This window comes from Argentina anserina, chromosome 2, assembly GCF_933775445.1.
Source record: "Argentina anserina chromosome 2, drPotAnse1.1, whole genome shotgun sequence".
NCBI lineage: Eukaryota > Viridiplantae > Streptophyta > Magnoliopsida > Rosales > Rosaceae > Argentina > Argentina anserina.
The window spans coordinates 7,348,561-7,372,364 of NC_065873.1; the positions used below are offsets into that span (position 1 = coordinate 7,348,561).

The 23,804-nt window shown below is 40.0% G+C and overlaps 2 protein-coding genes and 1 non-coding gene across 6 annotated transcripts in view; all 3 read left to right on the forward strand.

Annotated features, from left to right (window-relative positions):
- Positions 1-7,936: 7,936 nt before the first annotated feature.
- Positions 7,937-8,043, forward strand: LOC126785554 (small nucleolar RNA R71). Its single transcript, XR_007671084.1, has one exon. It is a non-coding gene; the product is annotated as a small nucleolar RNA R71 (small nucleolar RNA).
- Positions 8,044-13,828: 5,785 nt separating this feature from the next.
- Positions 13,829-23,804, forward strand: part of LOC126785020 (pentatricopeptide repeat-containing protein At4g01400, mitochondrial) — a 40,132-nt gene continuing 30,156 nt past the window's right edge. The window contains exons 1-3 of one of the 4 annotated variants that reach the window (XM_050510589.1): positions 13,829-15,296; positions 15,482-15,770; positions 16,555-17,774. In XM_050510589.1, coding sequence (XP_050366546.1) covers positions 13,940-15,286 — 1,347 coding nt within the window. In that variant the 5' untranslated portion in view covers positions 13,829-13,939 and the 3' untranslated portion in view covers positions 15,287-15,296; positions 15,482-15,770; positions 16,555-17,774. Of the gene's footprint in view, positions 15,771-16,554; positions 17,775-23,804 lie in introns of those variants that run through there. The other 3 variants (XM_050510590.1, XM_050510588.1, XM_050510587.1) reach the window with 3 other exon arrangements.
- LOC126783899 (receptor-like protein EIX2) lies at positions 19,944-22,806 on the forward strand. The gene is made up of 2 exons (XM_050509440.1): positions 19,944-20,291; positions 21,466-22,806. The coding sequence occupies exons 1-2, from the start codon at positions 20,199-20,201 to the stop codon at positions 22,804-22,806; spliced, it is 1,434 nt and encodes a 477-aa protein (XP_050365397.1). The 5' UTR covers positions 19,944-20,198.

Here is a 23,804-nt window from a genome sequence, read left to right on the forward strand (position 1 = left end):
GGTTGGATCATGCAATTTAAGTTCCAAATCAGTAACCTGTATGCATAGACACTTAACACATTCAAGTCTTGCCACTCGGCTTCATTGAACTCTAACATGTTCATCTTACCATACAATCCCAAAGCCATGCATATCGAATTCATTAAGTATGTCACCTACTTAACCCCCAATCATGCAATTTCAAAAATCATATAGAAAAGAATAAACATGTTCATAGCATAAGTCTTTAATCCAACAACCTAAATATCATGCTACAATCGTATACACAACACTTAGAAATCGAAATTGATCATACATAGTACACGGCAGAAACCAAACATAAAATTCATAAAACCAAAACATGGATTCGAATCCTTTATATAAATTGAATCAAGTAGCTATTTCATAGACAAAATTGAAACAAGATTACACTACACAAATCGCAACTCATCCAAGAACAAGAATAAAACCAAAACCGAATTGAAATAAAGCGTGAATCATGGTTACACTTTATCAATCAATCGATCCTACAAGGTGTAGCCAAGACTTCTAGGGGAATGAAACCTCTTCTCAATCGTGCTTCAAGGCTATAGATAAAGGTGGAGAATGGTGGAATTTGTTTTAGGATTTCTTGGAAGGGTGAGGGATGAATTCGGCAGAGCTAGGCTTGTGTTTGTGTGTAAGGCTGATGATCAAAATATGGAGAGGCCGAGCCTCTATATATAGGAGTTTAGGAAGCCTCTTGCCGTCCTATAAGGAAGTAGAATCCAATTGGGAAGCTGAAATCCTCTTTGTTATGGATTTGATTTATGTACTCCATATCCAACTTGATGTAGAAAACCAAGTCCAATAGGGAGATCACCAATAGGGCTGCACGGCAACAATCTTGGTCCAATTAGGAGTAGCTAGGCCGGCCTCCTCTTCTCCTTCTTCAACTCGAATATGATTTCCTTGTTCAACTAGGAATGCAACTCGGCAACTTTTCTTCCTTTCCAAATATGATTTGTCTTTCCTGAAAAGAAATCGTCGATTAAGGAATAGGAAAGAATGAAAATAGGAAAGTAGAATCCTAGTCGAGTAAGGAATCCTAGCTCAATAAGGAGTTCTAACACTTGGCACAATTTCATCATCAAATCATCTAAATTCGGTATAGCTCTACTTGGAACATACATATGACAAATATGAACCTAAAACAACTAAATAAGAAGTAACAAAGCATAAGAATAGGGCATATAAACATTAAGAACGTCACACTTTGTGCTCCTATCAACAACCCCACACTTAGACTTTGCTAGTCCCTTAGCAAACACTAAAAAGGGAAATCAAAACATAAAACAAAACACAATACACTAAAACTAACGACACAACATTCTAATGCCTTCAACATTTTGTCTCAGAGATCTTCAAACTCATAGCATCAAGAATAACACTCAATCAAAATAGATATGATGAATTCAATGGTTAATAAACATGAGATTTCGTTTAACAAGTAAGACATGGCAGAAACAAAGGTGAAATTAAGCTCAACATGTTCAAAACAAATTCAAATTCAACTCACAAAGGATATGCACTCCAAATCTTTTCTCTCAAAAACATGGCATATGCTTAAAAGCTTTTGACACACAAGAGTTATGAACACAATGAAATCGCAAACCTCATGAAAGATACCAATCATATGCACAAATGAACCCAAACCATATGCTTACTCATGAAACAAACTCCACAGATCAAGAGCTACTCATTTTAAGAATCATGCGGATCTTTAGAAAAGGGTAGGCTTAGGCTCAGCATGGATATATTTTTCAGAATAAAGGAATCACAAAGGTCATCCTCAAGACTTAGCAGAGCAAAGCATCCACGTTATGTCGCCATACTCCATAAAAAAAGGGTCAAATTTCATCATGTTGGACCCATTCGTCACTTTAAACATTGTGAAAACGAACAAAGGCTAAAATATAACATTATTGAGCCTTCAACAAATACATCACAACTCCAAATTCACATAAACAAGATACCATGCCGTGACATCAATCAATCTTTTCATTCATTTTTTTTCTTTCTTTTCTTGCCGTGTATATATCTTTTTCTCTTCTTTTTCTCACGGCATCATTCATTTTTCTTTCTTTTCATACTCTTTTCACGGCATACATACATACAATAGCATAATCCCACACTTGAATCAAATCATCACTCCATATTAACATCCAAAATCGGCTCTGCCAAGCCTCAAAGACAAGGTAGAGATATAACTATACTAAGCAAGGATATAACATGTTGGTAATGAAAGAAAAGGCTTAACGTAGGCTCAAAGGGTTTAACACTAAGGTGTCCCAAACAGGGCTCAAATAGGAAATACGGCTTTTTGGCTTTAAGTGGTGGAAATCCTAAAAAGATCCAACAATCTTTTTCAAAATCAGAGTATATTATGACATAAAGCTTCGAAAGTTTCACAAAGTAAGTTCTAGCATTCTCTAGTTCATTGCAAATCTATGGCATATGAATTGATCAAAATAGATGTAATGAGGTTATAAAGCCAAGAAACGATAGAATAAACTCTCCAAAGAAAAGCACATATATATGGCTCGAATCTCACATAGGTTACATGAATTCAAAACAAGTAAGGAACATGCTCATTCTGTACCTAAGTTTCAAAATCCTCATCTACTACATATTCGTACAAAATCTACACATTGATTAACCATCAAATAACAATGAAGTTCATTCCAATATCATGATCATCTATCAACCACAAATTCAAAGATCAACTCATCCTAGACAGTTAAAGGCATACATAGGACTCAAAATAAAAACAAAACAACTAAACAACTTAAAAATCGAAAAACAGAACCAAAATGACACTAAAATTCGAAAATCAAAACAACAAAATTGAAACACATAAACATCAAACAATAGAATACAACGAATGATGTATATCCCACCCCACACTTAAAACTTACATTGCCCTCAATGTACAATATGATAAGCAACGAAAATTAAACAGAGATAAGGGATAAGAAAATGCAAACACTCGTTGATGGCTCCTTCATTGGCTTAAGTTTAGAGTCTATAGCCTAGACTATCTCCCAAGCATCACTTGCTTGCCGTAGGATCAAAGAGAGACGTCTCCTCTACATTATGCACCACAAAATTCTCATAGTACGGCTTCAAGCGATGTCCATTGACCGTGAATTCCTTATCAATCACAACACCTTTAATCCTGATAGCACCAGAAGGAAAAATGTGAGTAACAACAAACGGTCCAAGCCACTTAGAACGGAGCTTGCCCGGAAACAATCTAAGTCGAGAATTAAACAAAAGAACTCTCTGCCCAACGACAAAGTGTTTCTTCCTAATCATGCGGTCATGGAATGTCTTAGTCTTCTCCTTGTAAACCATTGCCGAATCATAGGCCTCATTTCTAATCTCTTCAAGCTCATGCAATTGCAACTTCCTATGTAATCCGGCCTCATCAATGTCCATGTTAAAATTCTTCACAGCCCACCATGCACGATGTTCAAGCTCCACAGGAAGATGGCACACCTTGCCATAGACTAGTTGAAATGGTGACATGCCAAGGGGAGTCTTGTATGCCGTCCTATAGGCCCAAAGAGCATCATCCAATCGTTGAGACCAATCCTTGCGTGATGGTCCAACAGACTTCTCCAAAATTCTCTTGATCTCACGATTAGATAGCTCCACTTGTCCACTTGTTTGGGGGTGATAAGGCGTAACAACCTTATGCTTGATTCCATACTTCTTCAACAACGCCTCAATGGTTCGGTTGCAAAAGTGAGATCCTCCATCACTAATGATAACTCTCGGCATACCAAACCTAGAGAAAATGTTAGAACGAAGGAAATCTGCAACAACTCAAGAATCATTAGTCCGGGTGGCCTTTGCTTCCACCCATTTCGAAACATAATCCACACAAACGAGTATGTACAAGAAACCATTAGAGCTAGGAAAAGGTCCCATGAAATCAATACCCCAACAATCAAATATTTCAACATATATAATCGGTGTCATAGGCAGTTGATCTCTAGATCCTAAGTTTCCCATGCGTTGGCACCTATCACAAGTCATGCAAAAATGATATGCATCTTTAAAAATCGTAGGCCAAAAGAAACCACATTCTAACACCTTGAGAGCAGTCCTACGTGACCCAAAATGTCCTCCACAAGATTCAGAATGGCAAAAAGTAAGTATAGAATGGTGTTCATGTTCAGGGACACACCTCCTAATGATTTGATCAACACAATGTTTCCACAAGTATGGTTCATCCCAAACATAATACTTAGCTAATGCCTTGAGTCTATTCTGTTGAGCATGCGATAAAGTATCCGGAAATTTCTTAGAAACAAGATAATTGACAATATCAGCATACCATGGCTCACTTACCTCAACTCGAAAGAGTTGCTCATCCGGAAAGCTCTCTTGGATAGCCAAGGGCTCGGCATCTCTCACCAAACGACTCAAATGATCCACCACAACATTGTCACTTCCCTTCTTGTCCTTGATCTCGAGATCAAACTCTTTGAGTAGAAGAATCCATCGAATCAATCTTGGTTTGACATCCTTCTTTGTCATTAAATACTTCAAAGCTGCATGGTCAGTGTAAACAATAACTTTAGATTGAAGTAAGTAAGAACGAAACTTATCTAGAGCAAAGATCACGGCAAAAAGTTCTTTTTCAGTTGTGGTGTAGTTTTGTTGAGCATCATTGAGTGTTCGTGAGGCATAGTAGATGGCGTAGGGCTGCTTGTCCTTCCTCTGCCCTAGCACGGCTCCAACTGCATAGTCGGAGGCATCACACATCAACTCAAATGGCAAGGACCAATCCGGCGGTGCCATGATTGGTGCTGAAGTTAGGAGCTTCTTCAAAGTCTCGAATGCAAGCTTGCAATCATCATCAAAGTGAAAGGGAACGTCCTTTTGAAGCAATGTACTCATCGGTCTCGCAATCTTGGAAAAGTCTTTGATAAACCTACGATAGAAACCTGCATGGCCAAGAAACGATCGAACATCCCTCACACTTGTGGGGAGGGGTAAGTGACGCACAAGATCTATTTTAGACTTATCAACCTCAATTCCTCTAAATGAAACAATATGGCCTAAGACAATGCCTTGCGTGACCATAAAATGACATTTTTCCCAATTCAAAACCAAGTTAGTTTCTTCACAACGTTTGAGCACAAGTTCAACATTTTCTAAACAAGTTTCGAAATCTTCACCATAGACAGAAAAATCATCCATGAAAACTTCAATTTTAGAACCAATATACTCAGAGAAAATGTGATACATACAACGTTGAAACGTACCTGGGGCGTTGCATAAACCAAAAGGCATGCGACGATAAGCAAACGTACCAAAAGGGCATGTGAACGTAGTCTTCTCTTGATCTTCTTCCGCAACACTTATTTGGTTATATCCACTATATCCATCAAGGAAACAATAGAAAGAGTGACCAGCTAACCTCTCAAGCATTTGATCAATGAATGGCAATGGCATATGGTCCTTCCTTGTTGTAGCATTGAGCTTCCTATAGTCGATACATACTCTATGAACGGTCACTGTCCTTTGAGGCACCAACTCGTTGTCTTTGTTCTTCACCACCGTGATGCCTGACTTCTTTGGCACAACTTGAATGGGAGAGATCCACCTACTATCCGAGATGGGGTAAATCACACCACAATCGTGCAACTTAGTGATTTCATCCTTTACAACTTGCATCATTGGTGGGTGAAGGCGTCTCTGACCTTCCTTAGTTGGTTTGGCACCATCTTCTAGCAATATTCGATGCACACACATGGTAGGGCTAATTCCTTTGATGTCGGCTAGGGTCCATCCTATTGCCGTCTTGTGTCTTTTCAACACTTCAATCAATCTCTTCTCTTGTTCCTCATTGAGTGCAGAAGAAATGATCACGGGCAATGTATCCTCTTCTCCTAAAAATGCATACTTCAAGTGGTCCGGAAGAACCTTAAGATCAAGCTTTGGAGCTTGCACCACAGAAGGAAGATTTTTGTTAGTAGTTAAGAGAATTAGACTAGGAGAGACAAAGCTTACCTCACGTGCAACCTCAAGAGAGGTCACGTTTTCAAGAATGAAGGATGGCACGGCATTGTTTGCTTCTAACTCTGAAATGTTAGAACCATCACTTGTAAATCCGGCCCCTTGGGCAATGGTGAGTGCCAACTTGTCATTAGCCAAGGTATCTAGATAGTTATCTGCAAGGGAATCAAGTATGTCAACTGAAAAACAATCACTTAACTTCGAAAGAGGATACCTCATAGCTTCAAAGATGTTGAAGCTAATCACTTCACCATCGAACTCAAAGGTGAGTGATCCACTAAACACATCTATTTTTGTTCGTGCAGTCCTTATGAAGGGGCGGCCCAACAAGATAGGGACCTCCTTGTCATCTGCCTCAGTTGGTTCCATGTCTATGACATAGAAGTCGGCAGGAAAGATCAAGCTCGAAACCTGCACAAGAACATCTTCAACATAGCCCAAAGGGACTTTGTTGGAACAATCAGCCAATCGAATCACAACATTGTCACGTTTTAAATCACCTAGACCTAGGTCCTCATAGATATAATACGACATTACATTAATAGATGCACCTAAGTCTAGCATTATCTTCTCAAATGTCATGTTTCCGATTGTACAAGGGATAGAAAAACTCCCTGGATCCTTAAGCTTTGGTGGTAGCTTCCTTTGGAGAACGGCAGAAACCGTCTCACTCATTGTGACAACCTCCTTCTCTCGAGTCATCCTCTTGTTGGTGCACAATTCTTTCAAAAACTTAGCATACCTAGGATTCTGTTGTATGCATTCAATAAGAGGCATGTTCACTTCCACCTTCTTGAAAATGTCGAGCATGGCTTGATCAGAGTCATCCTTCTTTTGCTTTGCAAATCTACTAGGGAAGGGAACACGAGGAAGATCATTAGTGGAAACCAAACCACTAGAGTTAGGATCCTTACCTTTGTCATGCACGGCATGATCTCCTTGTGGTAGAGGCACGGCATAATTGGCCTTAGAGGAGGCAGGGTCATTCTCTAAGTCTTTGACATTGAAACTCTCGGCCTCTTTTCCTTTAGAAGGCACGGCCTTCTTGTGTTGCTGTAATGGAGCATCCAAGATCCTCCCACTTCTTGTCATCATGGCCTTCACGTTAGGATTAGGCTCAGTTTGGCTCGGCAACTTTCCTCCTTCATGGATCTTGCCCATGAAGTCGATCACTTGTCTCATCTGCTTCTTAAGCTCGGTTATGTCCTTAGAATGAGCTTGTTGACCTGTAACTAGAGCTTGAGTAGCAGAGTTTAGATTTTGTTCCCCTTGAGCAAGAGACTTCAAAGGTTCATCATAATTAGGTGAAGATGCATTATTCGAACTATGAACATTAGAGTTAAAGGGAGCAGAACCTTGAGGTACCTGAGGCCTCACAAACAAACCTGAAGGATGAGGTCCTTGACCTTGAGCATTGGATGGTTGAGCATTGTTGCTCCAACGAAAATTTGGATGATCTCTAAGTCCAGGGTTGTATGTGTTCGAGTATGGATCGTACCTAGGCCTTTGTTGCCCCATAAAGTTCAACTCTTCTTCAGTCATTGCACCATTTGGACAATTGTCAGTCGTGTGATCTTTGAAAGAACAAATACCACATGCTTGATTGTTGATGCTCGAACCATTGAATGCCTTGACTAGAACGCTAAGCTTCCTTTCTAAAGTAGCCATCTGATTCCTTGCATCAACATCATACACCCCACAGCTCTTGCTTCCTCTCTTCTCCTTGGAACTAAATTGGCGATTGTTGTCAGCCAAGTCATCAATCAAGGTGTAAGCTTCTTGACCGGTCTTGTTCATGAATGTGCAGCCACATGCCGAGTCCACCATGCTCTTATTGGTGGTGTCGAGTCCTTCATAGAAGAATTGCACCAAGTCATCCAACGAAATACCATGGTGAGGGCACTTCCTTTGTAGTTCCTGAAATTTTTCCCAAGCCTCATAGAGTGAATCACCATCCTTTTGAGTGAAGTTCTGAATCTCCCTCCTAAGTCTTTTCGTGAGTTGAGCAGGGAAGAATTGCTTCAAGAACCTCCTAGTCATTTCGTCCCATGTAGTGATGATTCCTGCAGGCAAAGAATACAACCAACGTTTAGCATCATCCTTAAGGGTAAATGGAAACAAAAGCAACCTCAAGCCTTCTTGAGAAAGATGATGAATCGATTGGAGCTTGCAAATGTCCAAGAACTCCCTAAGGTGAACATTAGGGTCTTCCATTGAAGAACTAGAGTACTTAGGCAGCTGCCCAAGCAATTGAACAGGAATGGAGAAGTTAGCTTCATCAGGTGGAGTGAAAGCAATGCATGAAGGTGATTCAGGGGTGGTGGGAATGAATGCATTCTTGAGTGCCATTGGAGCACCAACATGAATTATGTCACGGTCCGCAATTGTGTCTAAGTCTGAATTGAAGATGAAGGAGAAGGAAAACTCCTCCTCTTCTTCTGATCTAGGTGAAGAGTTTAAGATTGAATTGCTTGGAGATGTTTCGAAATTTAAAGCTCCACTTATGAAAGAGTTGTTTGAATCTCTAAGTGCTTGAATTCAATCCTTGAGCTCTTGTGTTTTCTTAGAAAATTCGGACATGCATAGTACCTGTTGTACGAAAGTTAAAGAGTTAGCATTGAAGAATACACAATGAACACATATAATTCGTGCCTTCTCTTAGTCACACACACGCACACTTATGGGGAAGGGCACGGCAACTATGTCAAGTTTACAAAGAGTTAGTTCTTTACGTTTACAAAAGTTCATACAATTCACAAGTTCTTTTTGCCATTTCAATGATTGAACGATCGATTGATTCTAAGTTGTAAACCAAGGTGGACGTGCGGCCTAAGTATGGATGCCTAGACACAAGATCAAGTCTTTGTTTCAGAAGGCCTTTTAGCTCAATCAGAGATAGTGAACATGGTAGGACTCATTTGTTGAACTACGGAGAGCGAACTCTCTATCGACTCCATCACCAAGATGTATGTCAGTCATTAGTTCTCTGAGATCCAATTTTGGTCCCATGCACCAGAGTAATAAGAGAGCGTGCCCCTTACTCAGTTGGACTTAACCTTGTGTGTTAGACAAATCTCCAAGTGTTAATAAAAGCCGGCTCGACCTCATGCAAACTCGAGAGGTAGCATGAAGGGTTAAGGCTAATATTAACAAAAGGGACTTTACCTATTCCGTTCGATTTACAACCTACAACAATCATTCACTCAAGCACCAAAACAACAACCTAAGATACATTACTATATGTACAACGAAACAAGATAAGTATATACAAATGTACAATATACACAATGAATTCGCATTAAAAGTTAGGGATCCATCTCTTATGGATCCCCGGCAACGGCGCCATTTGATGGGTGCTCGATTACTCGACATCAATATTTAACCCTGAACACATCATTAGTAGTATAAAGCAAGAGGGTATCGTTCACAAACCGGGGATCTAGCCAGGGCTTAGGATCACATCAATTAACACGAATTCATAAAGATTTTAAGGATTGAGATATAAGTTCGGATTGAATCATAAAAGCAGTAAATAAAACCTAAACTAATATATACATGTGATCAACCAACCAACACATAAACAATCACCAAACAACTCATATAAAAGAAATTGAACCAAGATCTATGACTCCCTTGATAATCATGCCGAGACTAGTCCATAAACAACTAAGGTTGGATCATGCAATTTAAGTTCCAAATCAGTAACCTGTATGCATAGACACTTAACACATTCAAGTCTTGCCACTCGGCTTCATTGAACTCTAACATGTTCATCTTACCATACAATCTTAAAGCCATGCATATCGAATTCATTAAGTATGTCACCTACTTAACCCCCAATCATGTAATTTCAAAAATCATATAGAAAAGAATAAACATGTTCATAGCATAAGTCTTTAATCCAACAACCTAAATATCATGCTACAATCGTATACACAACACTTAGAAATCGAAATTGATCATACATAGTACACGGCAGAAACCAAACATAAAATTCATAAAACCAAAACATGGATTCGAATCCTTTATATAAATTGAATCAAGTAGCTATTTCATAGACAAAATTGAAACAAGATTACACTACACAAATCGCAACTCATCCAAGAACAAGAATAAAACCAAAACCGAATTGAAATAAAGCGTGAATCATGGTTACACTTTATCAATCAATCGATCCTACAAGGTGTAGCCAAGACTTCTAGGGGAATGAAACCTCTTCTCAATCGTGCTTCAAGGCTATAGATAAAGGTGGAGAATGGTGGAATTTGTTTTAGGATTTCTTGGAAGGGCTCGGGATGAATTCGGCAGAGCTAGGCTTGTGTTTGTGTGTAAGGCTGATGATCAAAATATGGAGAGGCCGAGCCTCTATATATAGGAGTTTAGGAAGCCTCTTGCCGTCCTATAAGGAAGTAGAATCCAATTGGGAAGCTGAAATCCTCTTTGTTATTGATTTGATTTATGTACTCCATATCCAACTTGATGTAGAAAACCAAGTCCAATAGGGAGATCACCAATAGGGCTGCACGGCAACAATCTTGGTCCAATTAGGAGTAGCTAGGCCGGCCTCCTCTTCTCCTTCTTCAACTCGAATATGATTTCCTTGTTCAACTAGGAATGCAACTCGGCAACTCTTCTTCCTTTCCAAATATGATTTGTCTTTCCTGAAAAGAAATCGTCGATTAAGGAATAGGAAAGAATGAAAATAGGAAAGTAGAATCCTAGTCGAGTAAGGAATCCTAGCTCAATAAGGAGTTCTAACACTTGGCACAATTTCATCATCAAATCATCTAAATTTGGTATAGCTCTACTTAGAACATACATATGACAAATATGAACCTAAAACAACTAAATAAGAAGTAACAAAACATAAGAATAGGGCATATAAACATTAAGAATGTCACACTTTGTGCTCCTATCAATGTGGAAACAAGTTTGCAAAGATGCAATTGTCTTAGTTGTTTAAACTTACGTAATATGCATGGAGATGTCAAAATGCAAGTGTTTTGGTAAGTTAACGATGCATTTCTTATGAGCATGACAATTATACATGGAGTACGTCCACGTCTAGAGGCTAGCATGCAAGGTAAAGGACTTGTGAAGAGGATATTTACATTCAATGGTTACCTTAATTGAAGGATTGCACGGCCAGGTGTGATCAGAAGGTATTTACTTTGAGAAGAAGTCATCTATATTCTGAAGGGCAATTAATCTCTAGTTGCCTACAACATCCATGAGCCAATATTTGTGGCTTTATTCCTACAACGTAATCTTATCAAAATCTATTTAGAGGTTTTTTGATATACTTAACCGATATTTGCAGTTAAAGATATTATTCCGGAGCCTAAATAATTATTTAGCAATTGTTTAGAGTTTCTGGCCCGTTAGACCGGTTATTTGGGGAAGCTATAAGCAGAGAAGATATTCTATCATTTTTGGAATAGATTTCGGGGATATTGGAGAATCCGAGTTGAAAAAGGAATTCTGATGACTTGATCCGAAAGAAAGAACAAATTGTGTTATTTATATAATGGGGTCTTTAGCACATAATCAGACATACACAAATCAACCAAACTTTTGCACAACAACAAAACCAAAGCCTCCCAACGGAGCACCGCTATCATATGCACGTTCGCTGCATGTAGCACAAGTCTGACTTATCTCGGCAAATGTCAAGTCCATCGAGTCACTACCTTAGCTTGTAACAAAAACCCAAAGTCTGCCTAGTCAGCAACAATCAATACAAACGTCTCTGCAATCTTGATTATTAGCTCTGCTTATTCCCCAAGTGGTTTGAGTAAGAGTCGGTCATCCTACAGAGGGGTGGAGAAAGATCCTAGCAGCCATCTGCCGCATGTCTTATTGGAACTTAGTTGCAGGTTTAGTCAGCATCTGTACTCAGTCGTTTGAGAAGAATGAAGTACGAGTGTCCATCAACAAGCATAATCAAGTTCTACCTGACTTATAGGTACTGACACACCAAAAGCATACACATTCAAGAACAATGCAAACCGCAAGGATTCACCGCGTGCTGACTGTTCGCGATAAGTGAAATCCAAGCTGAACACTTTCCACCAAGTATTTGTAAGGAGTTCTATATATTATTGGGTTGGTTTCTATTTCTTCTTTTGTTATGGTCATAATAATTAAGGTCGAAGCTTTTGGGAGCTTTTATGATTTGAAGGTGAGTTTTTTTAGCAAGTATCTTTTCTGGTCTCTTGTATTCAATCCCAACAGAGTATTTATTTTATTTTTTGGTCAATAATCCCAACAGAGTAATATCATACTTAATTTGAACAAAATCAGCTTGATGGTGGTTAATAATCAGTGTATCCAACTTGTAATTAATGGGAATGTGAGAATGTGTGTGTATTTATTTTTTTCTGAATAAATGGAAATGTATATGGAGTTGGAAGTTCAGTTTGATCTAAATAAATATCTAGCACGGTGCCAATGTGTCAAGAAGATCCAATACTATATTTCCTCAATTTTTATTTGAGAGGTAGTTATTTGAGAGATAGTCTTCTAATCTTTATTTCTATATGGCTGGAACATATATTGATCAGAATGATCGAACTATCTCAGAAGAAGAGCATAATTGATTTTCAAATCCAACCTGCCTATCCAGAGTTCATATGTTGCTAGGTTTTTTTTTGCAGTATTACAAAAGCACAAATACAATTCAATAAGAAGAGAACGAAATATTGCGAAAAAGGTATGCATTAGAAATTTACAATTCAATTAGAAGATTTTGACATAAGAGAGATAAATACAAAACCAATTACTAAGATCTCTCTAATGTAAGCCAATGTCAATGAATATCTCTAGCCTGCAATGTCCTCCACCCAAATATTGACAAATGTACAGTAGCTAATCTAGTACATGAAACACCCTAAACCTATTTTGAGAAATGAGTATCAAATAACATGCATGATGTTATAAATTCTACTTCAATCAGGCTCCTAAAGTGATGTTAAAAGCTAAAGACTTAATTGTGTTAACCAGCGACAAGCGTAACCTGTTGACTAACTGTACCGATACTATCACAACTTAGCCACCTCACATGTGTTAGGTTTTAATCACAAAAGACCTCGGTGTAATTGGACATTATCCACTCACTTATAAGTTTTATTTTATTTGTCACTTTTTAGATGTGAGATTTCTCCTCTTCAACAAATTGAATGAGTGTTAACACTGCCAATAATTTTGTTGTTGAATGAGAATTCTTATATAATGTTAATCTATACTTCGGTAGATGAAATTGTTGTTTGTTCTTATTGTTTTTTTTTTATGCAAAAGGAGTTCGACTATGAGTTTCTGGGTTACTGAGGAAGGAATGACAAAATGAATCTTTATCTTCACTGTTTTAATTTGGATATAAAGTATTTTGTATGACATGGTGAAGAATGAATAATGGAATATGGACATTGTTGTTATCAATTATCAATTGCGTTTTTTTCTACTGTGAATGAAATTGGGATTGACAAAATTGTGTTTAACTTCAGCTTTTTTTTTAGAATGAATGAAAGAAAAAGATAAAAATTTGGTTTGATAATTGATTGACAAAAAGTGACTTTAAAAGCCAAAGAACAATATTTATCCTGTTTCTTTTTCTTGAAGTAGAAAACGACTCATGCTATTTGTTTCTGTAATTATGCAATGTGCAGTGAAACAATTGTGATACCATTACATTGAAGGATCCGTGTTCTTAGATACAAATATTTCCAACATGTTAATGCAGTTCTATTTTGTTCTGCACTTGAAAAATGCAGGGAGGGACTGCATCGCGCGGGGCATGTTGCTAGTAGGCCTTATGAAGTAAAGTCTGCGTCTTTCACCTACCAAAGTTTGACATCTTTGAAGTTTCACTGTTTCAGTATTCACAGAGAAGATGCTTCCACTATTTCTCCGCCCGCCCAAAACCCTCCCGACCCTCCCACCCAAAACCCTCATCTCCTCCTTCTTCTTCTTCTCCTCCCAACCCAAACCCCACCACGAAACCAGCATCGGCTCCCCCGCCAGAGTCCAAAAGCTCATCGCCTCCCAACCCGACCCTCTCCTCGCCAAAGAAATCTTCGACTTGGCCGCCCGCCACCCCAACTTCCGCCACTCCTACTCCTCCTACTTCACCCTCATCCTCAAACTTGCCCGCGCCCACTACTTCTCTCTCGCCGACGACCTCCTCCTCCGCCTCAAGTCCCAACCCTCCCCCGCTCTTTTCACCCACCTCATCCAAATCTACGGCGACGCCCACCTCCCCCAGAAGGCCCTCCGAACCTTCTACACGATGTTCCACTTCAACTGCCACCCCTCTGTCAAGCACCTCAACAGAATCCTCGGCATCCTCGTCTCTCACCGCAACTTCCTCCGCCCGGCTTTCGAGGTCTTCAGGGACGCCCACCGCCGCGGCGTGGCGCCCGATACGAAATCCTACAACATTCTGATGAGGGCGTTTTGCTTGAATGGGGACTTGAGCGTTGCGTATCACTTGTTCAACAAAATGTTTGAGAGGGAGGTGTTGCCGGACGTGGAGTCGTACCGGATTCTAATGCAGGGGCTGTGTAGGAAGGGGCAGGTGAATACTGCCGTGGATTTTCTGGAGGATATGATGAATAAAGGTTATGTTCCGGATTCGTTGAGTTATACAAGTCTGTTGAATAGCCTGTGTAGGAAGAAGCAGCTGCGCGAGGCGTATAAGCTTCTTTGTAGGATGAAGGTCAAGGGGTGCAATCCCGACATTGTGCATTATAATACTCTGATTTCGGGGTTTTGTAGACAAGGGAGGGCGGTGGACGCATGTAAAGTTCTTGAGGATATGGAGTCTAATGGGTGCTTGCCGAATTTGGTGTCTTATAGGACATTGGTTAGTGGGTTGTGTAATCAGGGGATGCTTGATGAGGCCAAGAGGTATATGGAGGTGATGATGTCGAAGGGGTTTTCTCCGCATTTTTCGGTTGTTCATGGTTTGGTTAAGGGGTTGTGCAATGTGGGTAGGATTGAGGATGCTTGTGGAGTTATGGTGGAGCTACTGAGGCATGGGGAGGTTCCGCATAGGGATACTTGGTTGACAATAGTTCCGGGGATATGTGAAGAGATTGAGGTGGTGACAATGGAAGAAGTTGTGAGAGAGATGATGAAGGTAGAGATCAAGCCTAGCACCAGAATAGTGGATGCAGCTTTAGGTTTGGAGAACTACTTGATCAACAGAATTCATGCCAGTAAATCAAGGAGGGCTTGAATGTTTCGTGGTATGTGGTTTAGTGTTTAATTTCATTGAACTTCTCGTAGAATCTAGCATGAGCGTTGAAGTTATTATCTGTACTTTGTTGTTGTTCACTATATCTGGATATCTGGTGAATGGTGATCCTCCTACATGTTACAAATACTCTTGCATAGTCCTTGTTTAAATTGCACATAACATGCATGTTCGTAGGGCGATGTTATCTATGTGCTGCAGAGTTGCTTGCGTAGGGCGATATCCACTTTGAATATCAGCTCAGTGATTGCTGTGTTGAGTGGCGCCAGTGGTTTGTTGAGTAATGAGTACCATGAGACTTTGCAACAGAAAATGAGAAAGGCCAATCTTGGCATGAAGCTGTTCATGGGTGGTGTTGGTGTTCAAAAGACCCGGAACAGAGATTGCCACAGTTTTGAATAACATGGATGTGAGTAGTGAGTATGTGCTCAAGCTGAAACATGAGATTGAGAAGCAGTGTTTGGAGGTAATTGTAGTGCTTCTACTTTTTAGTTTTTCACATTATACCTCGCTTTGGGTTAGGTTCAAAGCCCCAAATGCATATTTAGATCCTTACAATAGTTGCATTACTGTATCATTGTATTTTAGTGTAGGAAGATATGTGGTTCTAGGTTTTATAATACTGATCTTGCTTGTTATTGCTACGTAGCTCTCTTCTGCTTTTTACTTGCCTTTTAAAATTTCATTTAGAATGCTGCAGTTTATGCTTTTCATATGATCAGATTTATATATATACCAGGAGAAGGTTGTTTAAAGTTGCCTTTGGACACATGCATATCTGCCCTTACGGACCACATGATCTGTTCCTGTAGCTGTTTCATATATCTTGATCTTTTGACACTTTCAAGTCTGTTGCCAAATTTATCTCTAATTTTACTGAACTCTTGCTTATAGTGATAGAGATGTAAATTGAAGACAGTTTTTGGACTCAGTTAGACAGTTGTTTAACCTATCTGAGATCCCTTCTGTTACCTGTAAAATGCTCTTGAGAATATGTAGGTTTTGTTTGGGGTTGTCCACCAACAGGCTTATCACTTTGTTGGCTGTAGAACTACTTCTATGTATTTTTGTGTACCGTCCTTCTGTACGTATAGCATTATGAGCTTCCCTTGACACCATAATTCAATCTCTTTTTCTACGATAATCAATGATGCTTTCATTTGTTAAGTTGGATTAGAATCTATGGTACGAAATGTCCTTATCAATGTTATTCTATTATCTTTTATATATTGATGTTTTTATTTGTGCAGGTATTCCCTGCACCAGCTGACAGATAAAAAGTTCAGTCTTGTTTGTCCGAGATAGGAGATATGAGCAACACATTCAAGCAAGCTTTGAATGCCGGCTTGGAGCAGCTTGTGGGAACTGTGACACCACGTTATATCCGTCCAGTGCTTGATAATGTCACAAGCATCAGCTGTGAGCTGTCAGAGGCTGAATATGCTGATAATGAGGTCAATGACCCATAGGTTCAAAGGCTGCTTCATGCTGTTGAGACAAATGCAGCATGTCTGCAATCACTGATGACTGCCAACAACTACGACTCATTCATACATTTGATAATTGAATTCCTTGTTAAGAGGCTTGAAGTAATTATGATGCAGAAAAGGTTCAGTCAACTTGGAGGCCTTCAGCTGGACAGACATTGTAGGGCATTGGTGAGCCACTTCTCTAGCATGACTCAAAAACTGTTAGAGACAAGTTCGCTCACCTCACTCAAATGGCAACCATTCCGAACTTAGAAAAAGTCTCTGAGATTCAGGATTTCTGGGGTGAGAATTCAGGACCTACTAACTATTCTTCTAGTGTACTTTAATATAGCAAAATTTAGATCATACTTCTTCCTGTCGTAAGTGCACATTCTTTTGTCATATTGCACTCCAAATGGGTTCAGAACCTTAAGTCTTTATCTGCTTGGGGATGAATGAAAGCCGCCCTCATCCCCTCATTGGAGAAATTTGAGGCTTAATAGAAAGCGCAGATGTAACTCCTGCAGCAGTAACTGACAAGCGTATAACGAGTGGTGATGCAAATGTTGTTCTTCAAGGGATTGTCAAAGTCCTCAAAATATGATAAGGAATAGTTGGAAAAGGCTACAAAGATACAATGAGGGAGGGAGTCATGGGGACTAACAGAGCAGAGAGGCCATAGGTTCCTCCAGATCGAGTCGGAAGATCAGGATCTCCGAGCCGGAGCAGCACGATCAGCTCATGGAGTCGAAGAGGCTTCTCGAATCGATTGAGAGGAAGAGGCTTCTCTAATCGATTGAGAGGAAGAGGCTTCTCGAATCGATTGAGAGGAAGAAGCTCTCTGCCGCCGTGGACCACAGAGACCATGGCAATGTGCTGAGATTCATTAGGCTCTACACACCATCAGGGATAGAAGAGGGCTTACAAGCCTATGTGAGTAACCTGAATGTGTGCCATTTCAAGTATTAGGAGAAGCCATCAAACCGTTTTTGCGTTGACTACAGAGCTGACTGATCCTATTGTCCTATGGGTCGATGTTTGGGTCTCAAACCTCAGCGTTAAAACGCAGCGTTTCGTAGTTCTGTCCATGTGGCAGGCACGTAATTCTCCATTTTCGAACATGAGAAATGATAATAAAAGTCTGTTTCTCTTTCATTTCCATAAATTAGAGCTAGAAATCCAAAGGCCGTAACTAAAACCCAGACAACAAGTTACATGGTATATAATCATATACCATCTAATTCGCTAAGCCTTTTGCTAAACCTGTCATAAGTGTACTTGCTGATTTTGATCCAAAATAAAGTCACTCGATGAATTCTTTTAACCAAAATTGAAACTTGTTTATGACGCCTGGTTCTCTGGCCAGATTGAATGCAATAGATCTTTACCTGACTTCCTAACTCAACATACTTCATGTGAAAAGGAATCAGGTTCCAGATCGAGTTGCCTACCATTTTCATTAGTTTCCAGCCAATTGAAAATTGAACACATCCATCAGCTGCTTTAGAGTTTAGACTAATGGTTCGGATGAAGAAAAAAACGGAAAATTGTACTCAATTCCTCTCTAACCAAAATGTTAAAGTGTGCAGCTCATGTCAGATTACTTGTGTGAAGGAAATGATTACTAAGTTGAACAAACAATTCATTACTCTCAGACTCAGTTATCATAGCACGCGGAAGAGACCATGAGATCATAAATATGAAATTTACAACATCCTAAAGTAGGCAATACAGCATAATGTGAGTTTCCTCTTCTCTTTATTGACCAGCTCTTTTCCTCCGTCACTATCCTCAGACAGAACTACTACTTTTCCTTGGTCATTCATAGAAACTACAGCAATCTGTACTGCAATATGTGGGAGTTAAATGCTACACAACTGTTTAAATTATAATTATAAATGCTCTCTATTCACTTGTAGTGTCATTTATGCAATCTTCTTTCCCAACCTAAGTCTAACTCTTTTTCGGAAGAGGATACAACTCCTCTGACAACACTATTATAGGAACAACATTCTATTTATTACTGATGAATAAAAATAACCTTTCTTTTCTAAATCAACAGACTAGGGGCCTCACATGTATGAAACAATACCACAGATACCAAAATAAAATTTTGAGCTAGTTTAGTGGTAGATCAAAGTTACCCTTTTTCATTTCAAACATCATATAAACGGGTTTTATATAGAAGAAATTTTTCCAAACAAGTACAAAACATAAAGAAGAATAGACACTCAAGAGAGAGATGCAAACAAACATTCATGACAAGAATATACAGCATACAGCAGCATTTGTGACTTATTCTTTCCTTTCCTGCCTTTTGCAATGCATATATATGAAATTCAAAGTCTCAATAAAACCTGATAATTTGAGTAGTATAATGGGGTAGTTGGATGTTGGGAAACTATAATAATTCTGTACGGTGTAACCAACCAAGCTCGTCATACAGTGAGAAAAGGCAGCGACTGCTGGCAGCATCAAATAGAGCACCATCGGCATCCAAACAGTATATGTCCTGAAAGTTCCAACAGAAAGTCTTTCTTTCAGCATCAAATAAGTATAAGAGTATGCTTTATTTGTGTGGTAAATCAAGCAACTTGTGCTACATCAGGTTTTAAATTTTTGGTTTTTGTTCTCCCATATAATTTCTAAGGGTTCCAGATTCCAGTATATGAACTGTAGATATGTTTAGCAGATCTGTGTCCACCAAATTACCAGAAGTAAAAGAAATTAAGAAAACATGAATCTGTCCACTTGTCCTGTCCTATCTAGATCTGGATTCTTGTAGCAAACTATGAAGAGTGAAGACTACGGCAGGGAGTCTTTGTTGAAGGAGAGATCAACTTGTATGATTGTGACAAGTCAGGACCTGCAATTGCTGGAAATTATCAGTTAACCATACATCGCTCTAGTAGAGATAAGTCCCAGAAACGACCCAATGTGACACTTGTGGTTGGTGTCTCTTTAAAGTCTTTGGAGACTCTTCAAAGTCATTAGTTCTTGGATTTACTAGTACACAACTCATATCAATCTTTCTCACCTAATTACTGATTGAGGACTTGCGAGTCATTTTGTAACAATAGTGGAGAATGATGAAATCAAAATATCCGGACAATAAGGCTATAAAAATTCACTTGTGCTATGCATCCCATGCATCAGCAACAAACAAACATAGCCTCATATTAGTTATGGATTTCTATGCTTACTTCAACCCCTCTCCCGGCTCACTCTGCACTTGCTGCTCTTGTTATTTTTGGACTCTTCATGCCTAAACATTAATAGTACTGTGAAATCATGCATGGAGGAAGAGAGACTGGCACTTCTTAGCTTCAAACAACATCTCACTGATCCGTCTGGCAGACTTTCTTCTTGGGTTGGTCATCAATGTTGCCGATGGAGGGGGATTTCATGCAACAACCACACTGGTCATGTCACAGCCATTGATCTCCATAATAAATATCCAGACACCGTTTCTGATTACCTGTGGAACTCCACGGAGCATGAAGAATCTATATTGTTTGGTGAGTTGATTAATCCTTCATTGCTTGGCTTGAAACATCTGAGTTGGATTTAAGCAAAAATGACTTCAAAGGGATTCACATTCCAAAATTCATTGGGCAGCTTACGAGTTTAAAGTATCTCAATCTCTCATATTCCAACTTTACAGGAGAAATTCCCTCTTCTCTTGGTAACCTTTCAAACTTGAACTGCGTAGACCTCAGTTCTTCATATTACAGTGATGTGTCTTCCAAAAACTTGAATTGGCTTTCTCATCTCTCTTCCCTAGAATACCTCAATCTTGGACGTGTTAATATCAGCAGCACGGGAGCTAGTTGGCTACATGATGTTAACATGCTTCCTTCACTCTTAGAGTTGCATTTGTCAAGGTGTCATATTCAAATCATTCCACACTCACTAGAATTCAATAACTTGACATCAATTGCAGTCCTTGATATGTCAGGGATTGATCTTGTCAATTTTTCGTTTCCTAAATGGATTTTCAATCTTTCTAGCCTTTCAAAACTTGATCTAAATTCTAATTCTTTCAGTGACCTCTCCTTTGTTGATGAATTAGCACCACTCATATCTCTAGAACACCTTGAATTATCTAGCACGGGACTCAAAGGTCAAGTTCCCAAATTCGTTGGAAATTTGTGCAAGCTCAAGTCATTAGCTCTTTCAGAAAACATCTTTGATGGGGGGATTGAAGAGTTTTTGAGTGGTTTTTCAAATTGTTCATTTAATAGAATGGAGTCACTAGATTTCTCTGATTCTGGGATAGTAGGCAAATTGCCTAGTTCGTTGGGAGTGCTAAAACGCCTGCAGCATCTTGACCTGCGAGATAATGGTTTCTGGGGATCTATCCCTCAAAGTGTGGGACAACTCTCGCATCTAGTTTCTCTTCATCTTAGCTATAATGATTTCAACAGTTCCATTCCTGAAAGTCTGGGACAACTCTCGCAACTAGTTTCTCTTGATTTTAGTAATAATGCTTTCAACAGTTCCATTCCTGAAAGTGTATGACAACTCTCTCAACTTGTTACACTTCATCTGTCGAGTAATTCATGGGTTGGGAGTTTAACAGAAGCTCATTTCATAAATCTCACAAGATTAGAGTCTTTTACAATAAGCACAGACCAACATGTGCCTGTCATTTTCAATTTGACTGATTCTGAATGGATTCCTCCTTTCCAGCTTCGTGAACTTTTCATGGTGAACCGCCGAGTAAATGCCCCAGGCTTCCCTCTGTGGCTTCAATCTCAAACTAAGCTCATTTATGTCAGACTTAGGAATGCTGGAATCTCGGGTGCAATACCAGATGAATGGATGTCTAATATCTCTTCTCAAATCCGATACCTGGATTTACCTAACAACCAAATAAGCGGGATGCTTCTGTTCCGTTTCAACTTTCCAAATTTATATTATATAGATTTAAGAACTAATCAATTTGATGGGCGCCTCCAGCTTTCCTCCACTAATGCTCCAACGTTAGAATATCTATATCTTGGTTATAATTACTTGAATGGAACTATTCCATCATCTATTTGCACTATTCAGTCTATATATTGTATTGCTCTGAACAACAATCAGTTTTCTGGGAAATTCCTTCAAGAATGGGGTTCTTGGAACTCCATAGGAGTTGTGGATGTCTCGAACAACTTTTTGTCTGGTAGCATTCCAACGTCAATGGGTGTTCCGAGTTCTTTGCAAGTATTAAGAATGGACAACAACCATTTTAGCGGAGACATTCCTTCTTCCTTGCAAAATTTGTCAACTTTGGACAGACTTTATCTCGGAGGCAACAACTTTACCGGAAGCATACCTTCTTGGATAGGATCAAAAGTATCTTTATTGGAAGTGCTACAATTGCGATCCAACTTTTTAAGTGGACATATACCTATACAATTGTGCACTCTTTCTAACCTTCGGATCCTGGATTTGGGTCACAACAACTTATCAGGGACTATTCCAAAGTGCTTTCTTAATCTGACTTCTCTAGTCAATGATCGTGGTTACTGGAACTCCTCAAGTTATTGTGGTCATGATTTAACAGCTGTGACATTAAAAGGAAGAGAATTGGAATATGAGGAAGAATGTGCTCAACTTCTAACCTGTTGGCGTGAGTCAATATACAACAACCGGATCTCACCAACCAAATCTCTAGCCGTAGTAATTGACAAACAATCTTTGGTTTCATACTTGATAATTTGTAATCTAGAATCCTATAAATACATTGATCAATCAATAAGAATTCAATCTATATTCTTTTCATCTTGGTATCAAAGCAAACAAAAAATGCTCTGTTTTTCTGGGTTTTCTTTTTCCGGCAGATTTTTTCTTTGGAGCTCCTCCTGCTCCTTTCTTCCCTGCCGGCCGCCCTCACTTCCGTCGAGCTCACACGTGCCAACCCACCGGACATCTGCTAGTCACTTCGCACGTACCCCGACGGTTTCTTCTTATTGTATACACCCTGCGACGACGACGTACTCCACCCCCGGCGCCGCTCTCTACCACTGTGCGTCAAACGACGCGTAACTTCCAGCCGCACGCCATCTTGGAGCCGACTACCTTGCTGTCACCGCCAGCTCGGAGGAACCGCACGCCATCTCGGAGCCGACAACCTCGCTGTAACCGCCAGCTCGTTCTGGCTCACCCGTTCCAGCTCACTCCTCCATCTCCGACGACCACCAGTGGACCGCTCCACGTTCTTCCCTCCGCCGCATCCAGTCCGACGCTCACCCGTTCTAGCTCACTCCTCCATCTCCGACGACCACCGGTGGACCGCTCCACGTTCTTCCCTCCGCCACATCAAGTCACCGCCAACCGGTATCACGCTCCGACGCTCCGGCGTCGAGTTTTTCCTCCGATCGAGCATCTCTAAAATCTGCAGTCGATCCGACCCGGCCTGCAGTCAATCCGGCCCGACCCACATACGATCCGACCCGGCCTGTAGTCAATCCAACCCGGCCCGCAGACGATCTGACCTGACCCGCAGACGATCTGACCCGGAAAGCTCTGACCCGGACCAGATTCAATCCGACCCGCTCCAGCCCAGAATTGATACCTTTGTATTGGCAGTGTAGGTGCACCGACAGTGCACGTGCACCCAAGACAGATTCTTATCTGTTTTTTGGTGTTTCCGCTGTATAATTCCTAATTCTGTTTTTTCCATTTCCTTTTCAATGGGTTTTGGAGACGAAAGTGATGTTCCGAAATTTGAAGTATCTGTCAAGAGTTCTGATAGTGGGTCTTTTGGGGGTACTAAACTCAATGGGACCAATTTGCGTAAATGGAAGCGACTTATAGCGGCTCATCTTCGAGGCATGCACAAAATAGGGCATGTAACCGGAGTCACTCAGGCTCCTAGTAAAGATGATATTATTGCCTACACTAAGTGGGACGATGATGATGGCCTTGTGATGTCCGTCTTGTGGAAAGCTATGAATGACGAGATAATTGATCTGGTGGAGGCATGTGACACTGCGCAGACAATATGGCTGACACTTGAAGACTTATATACTAATGACTCTGAT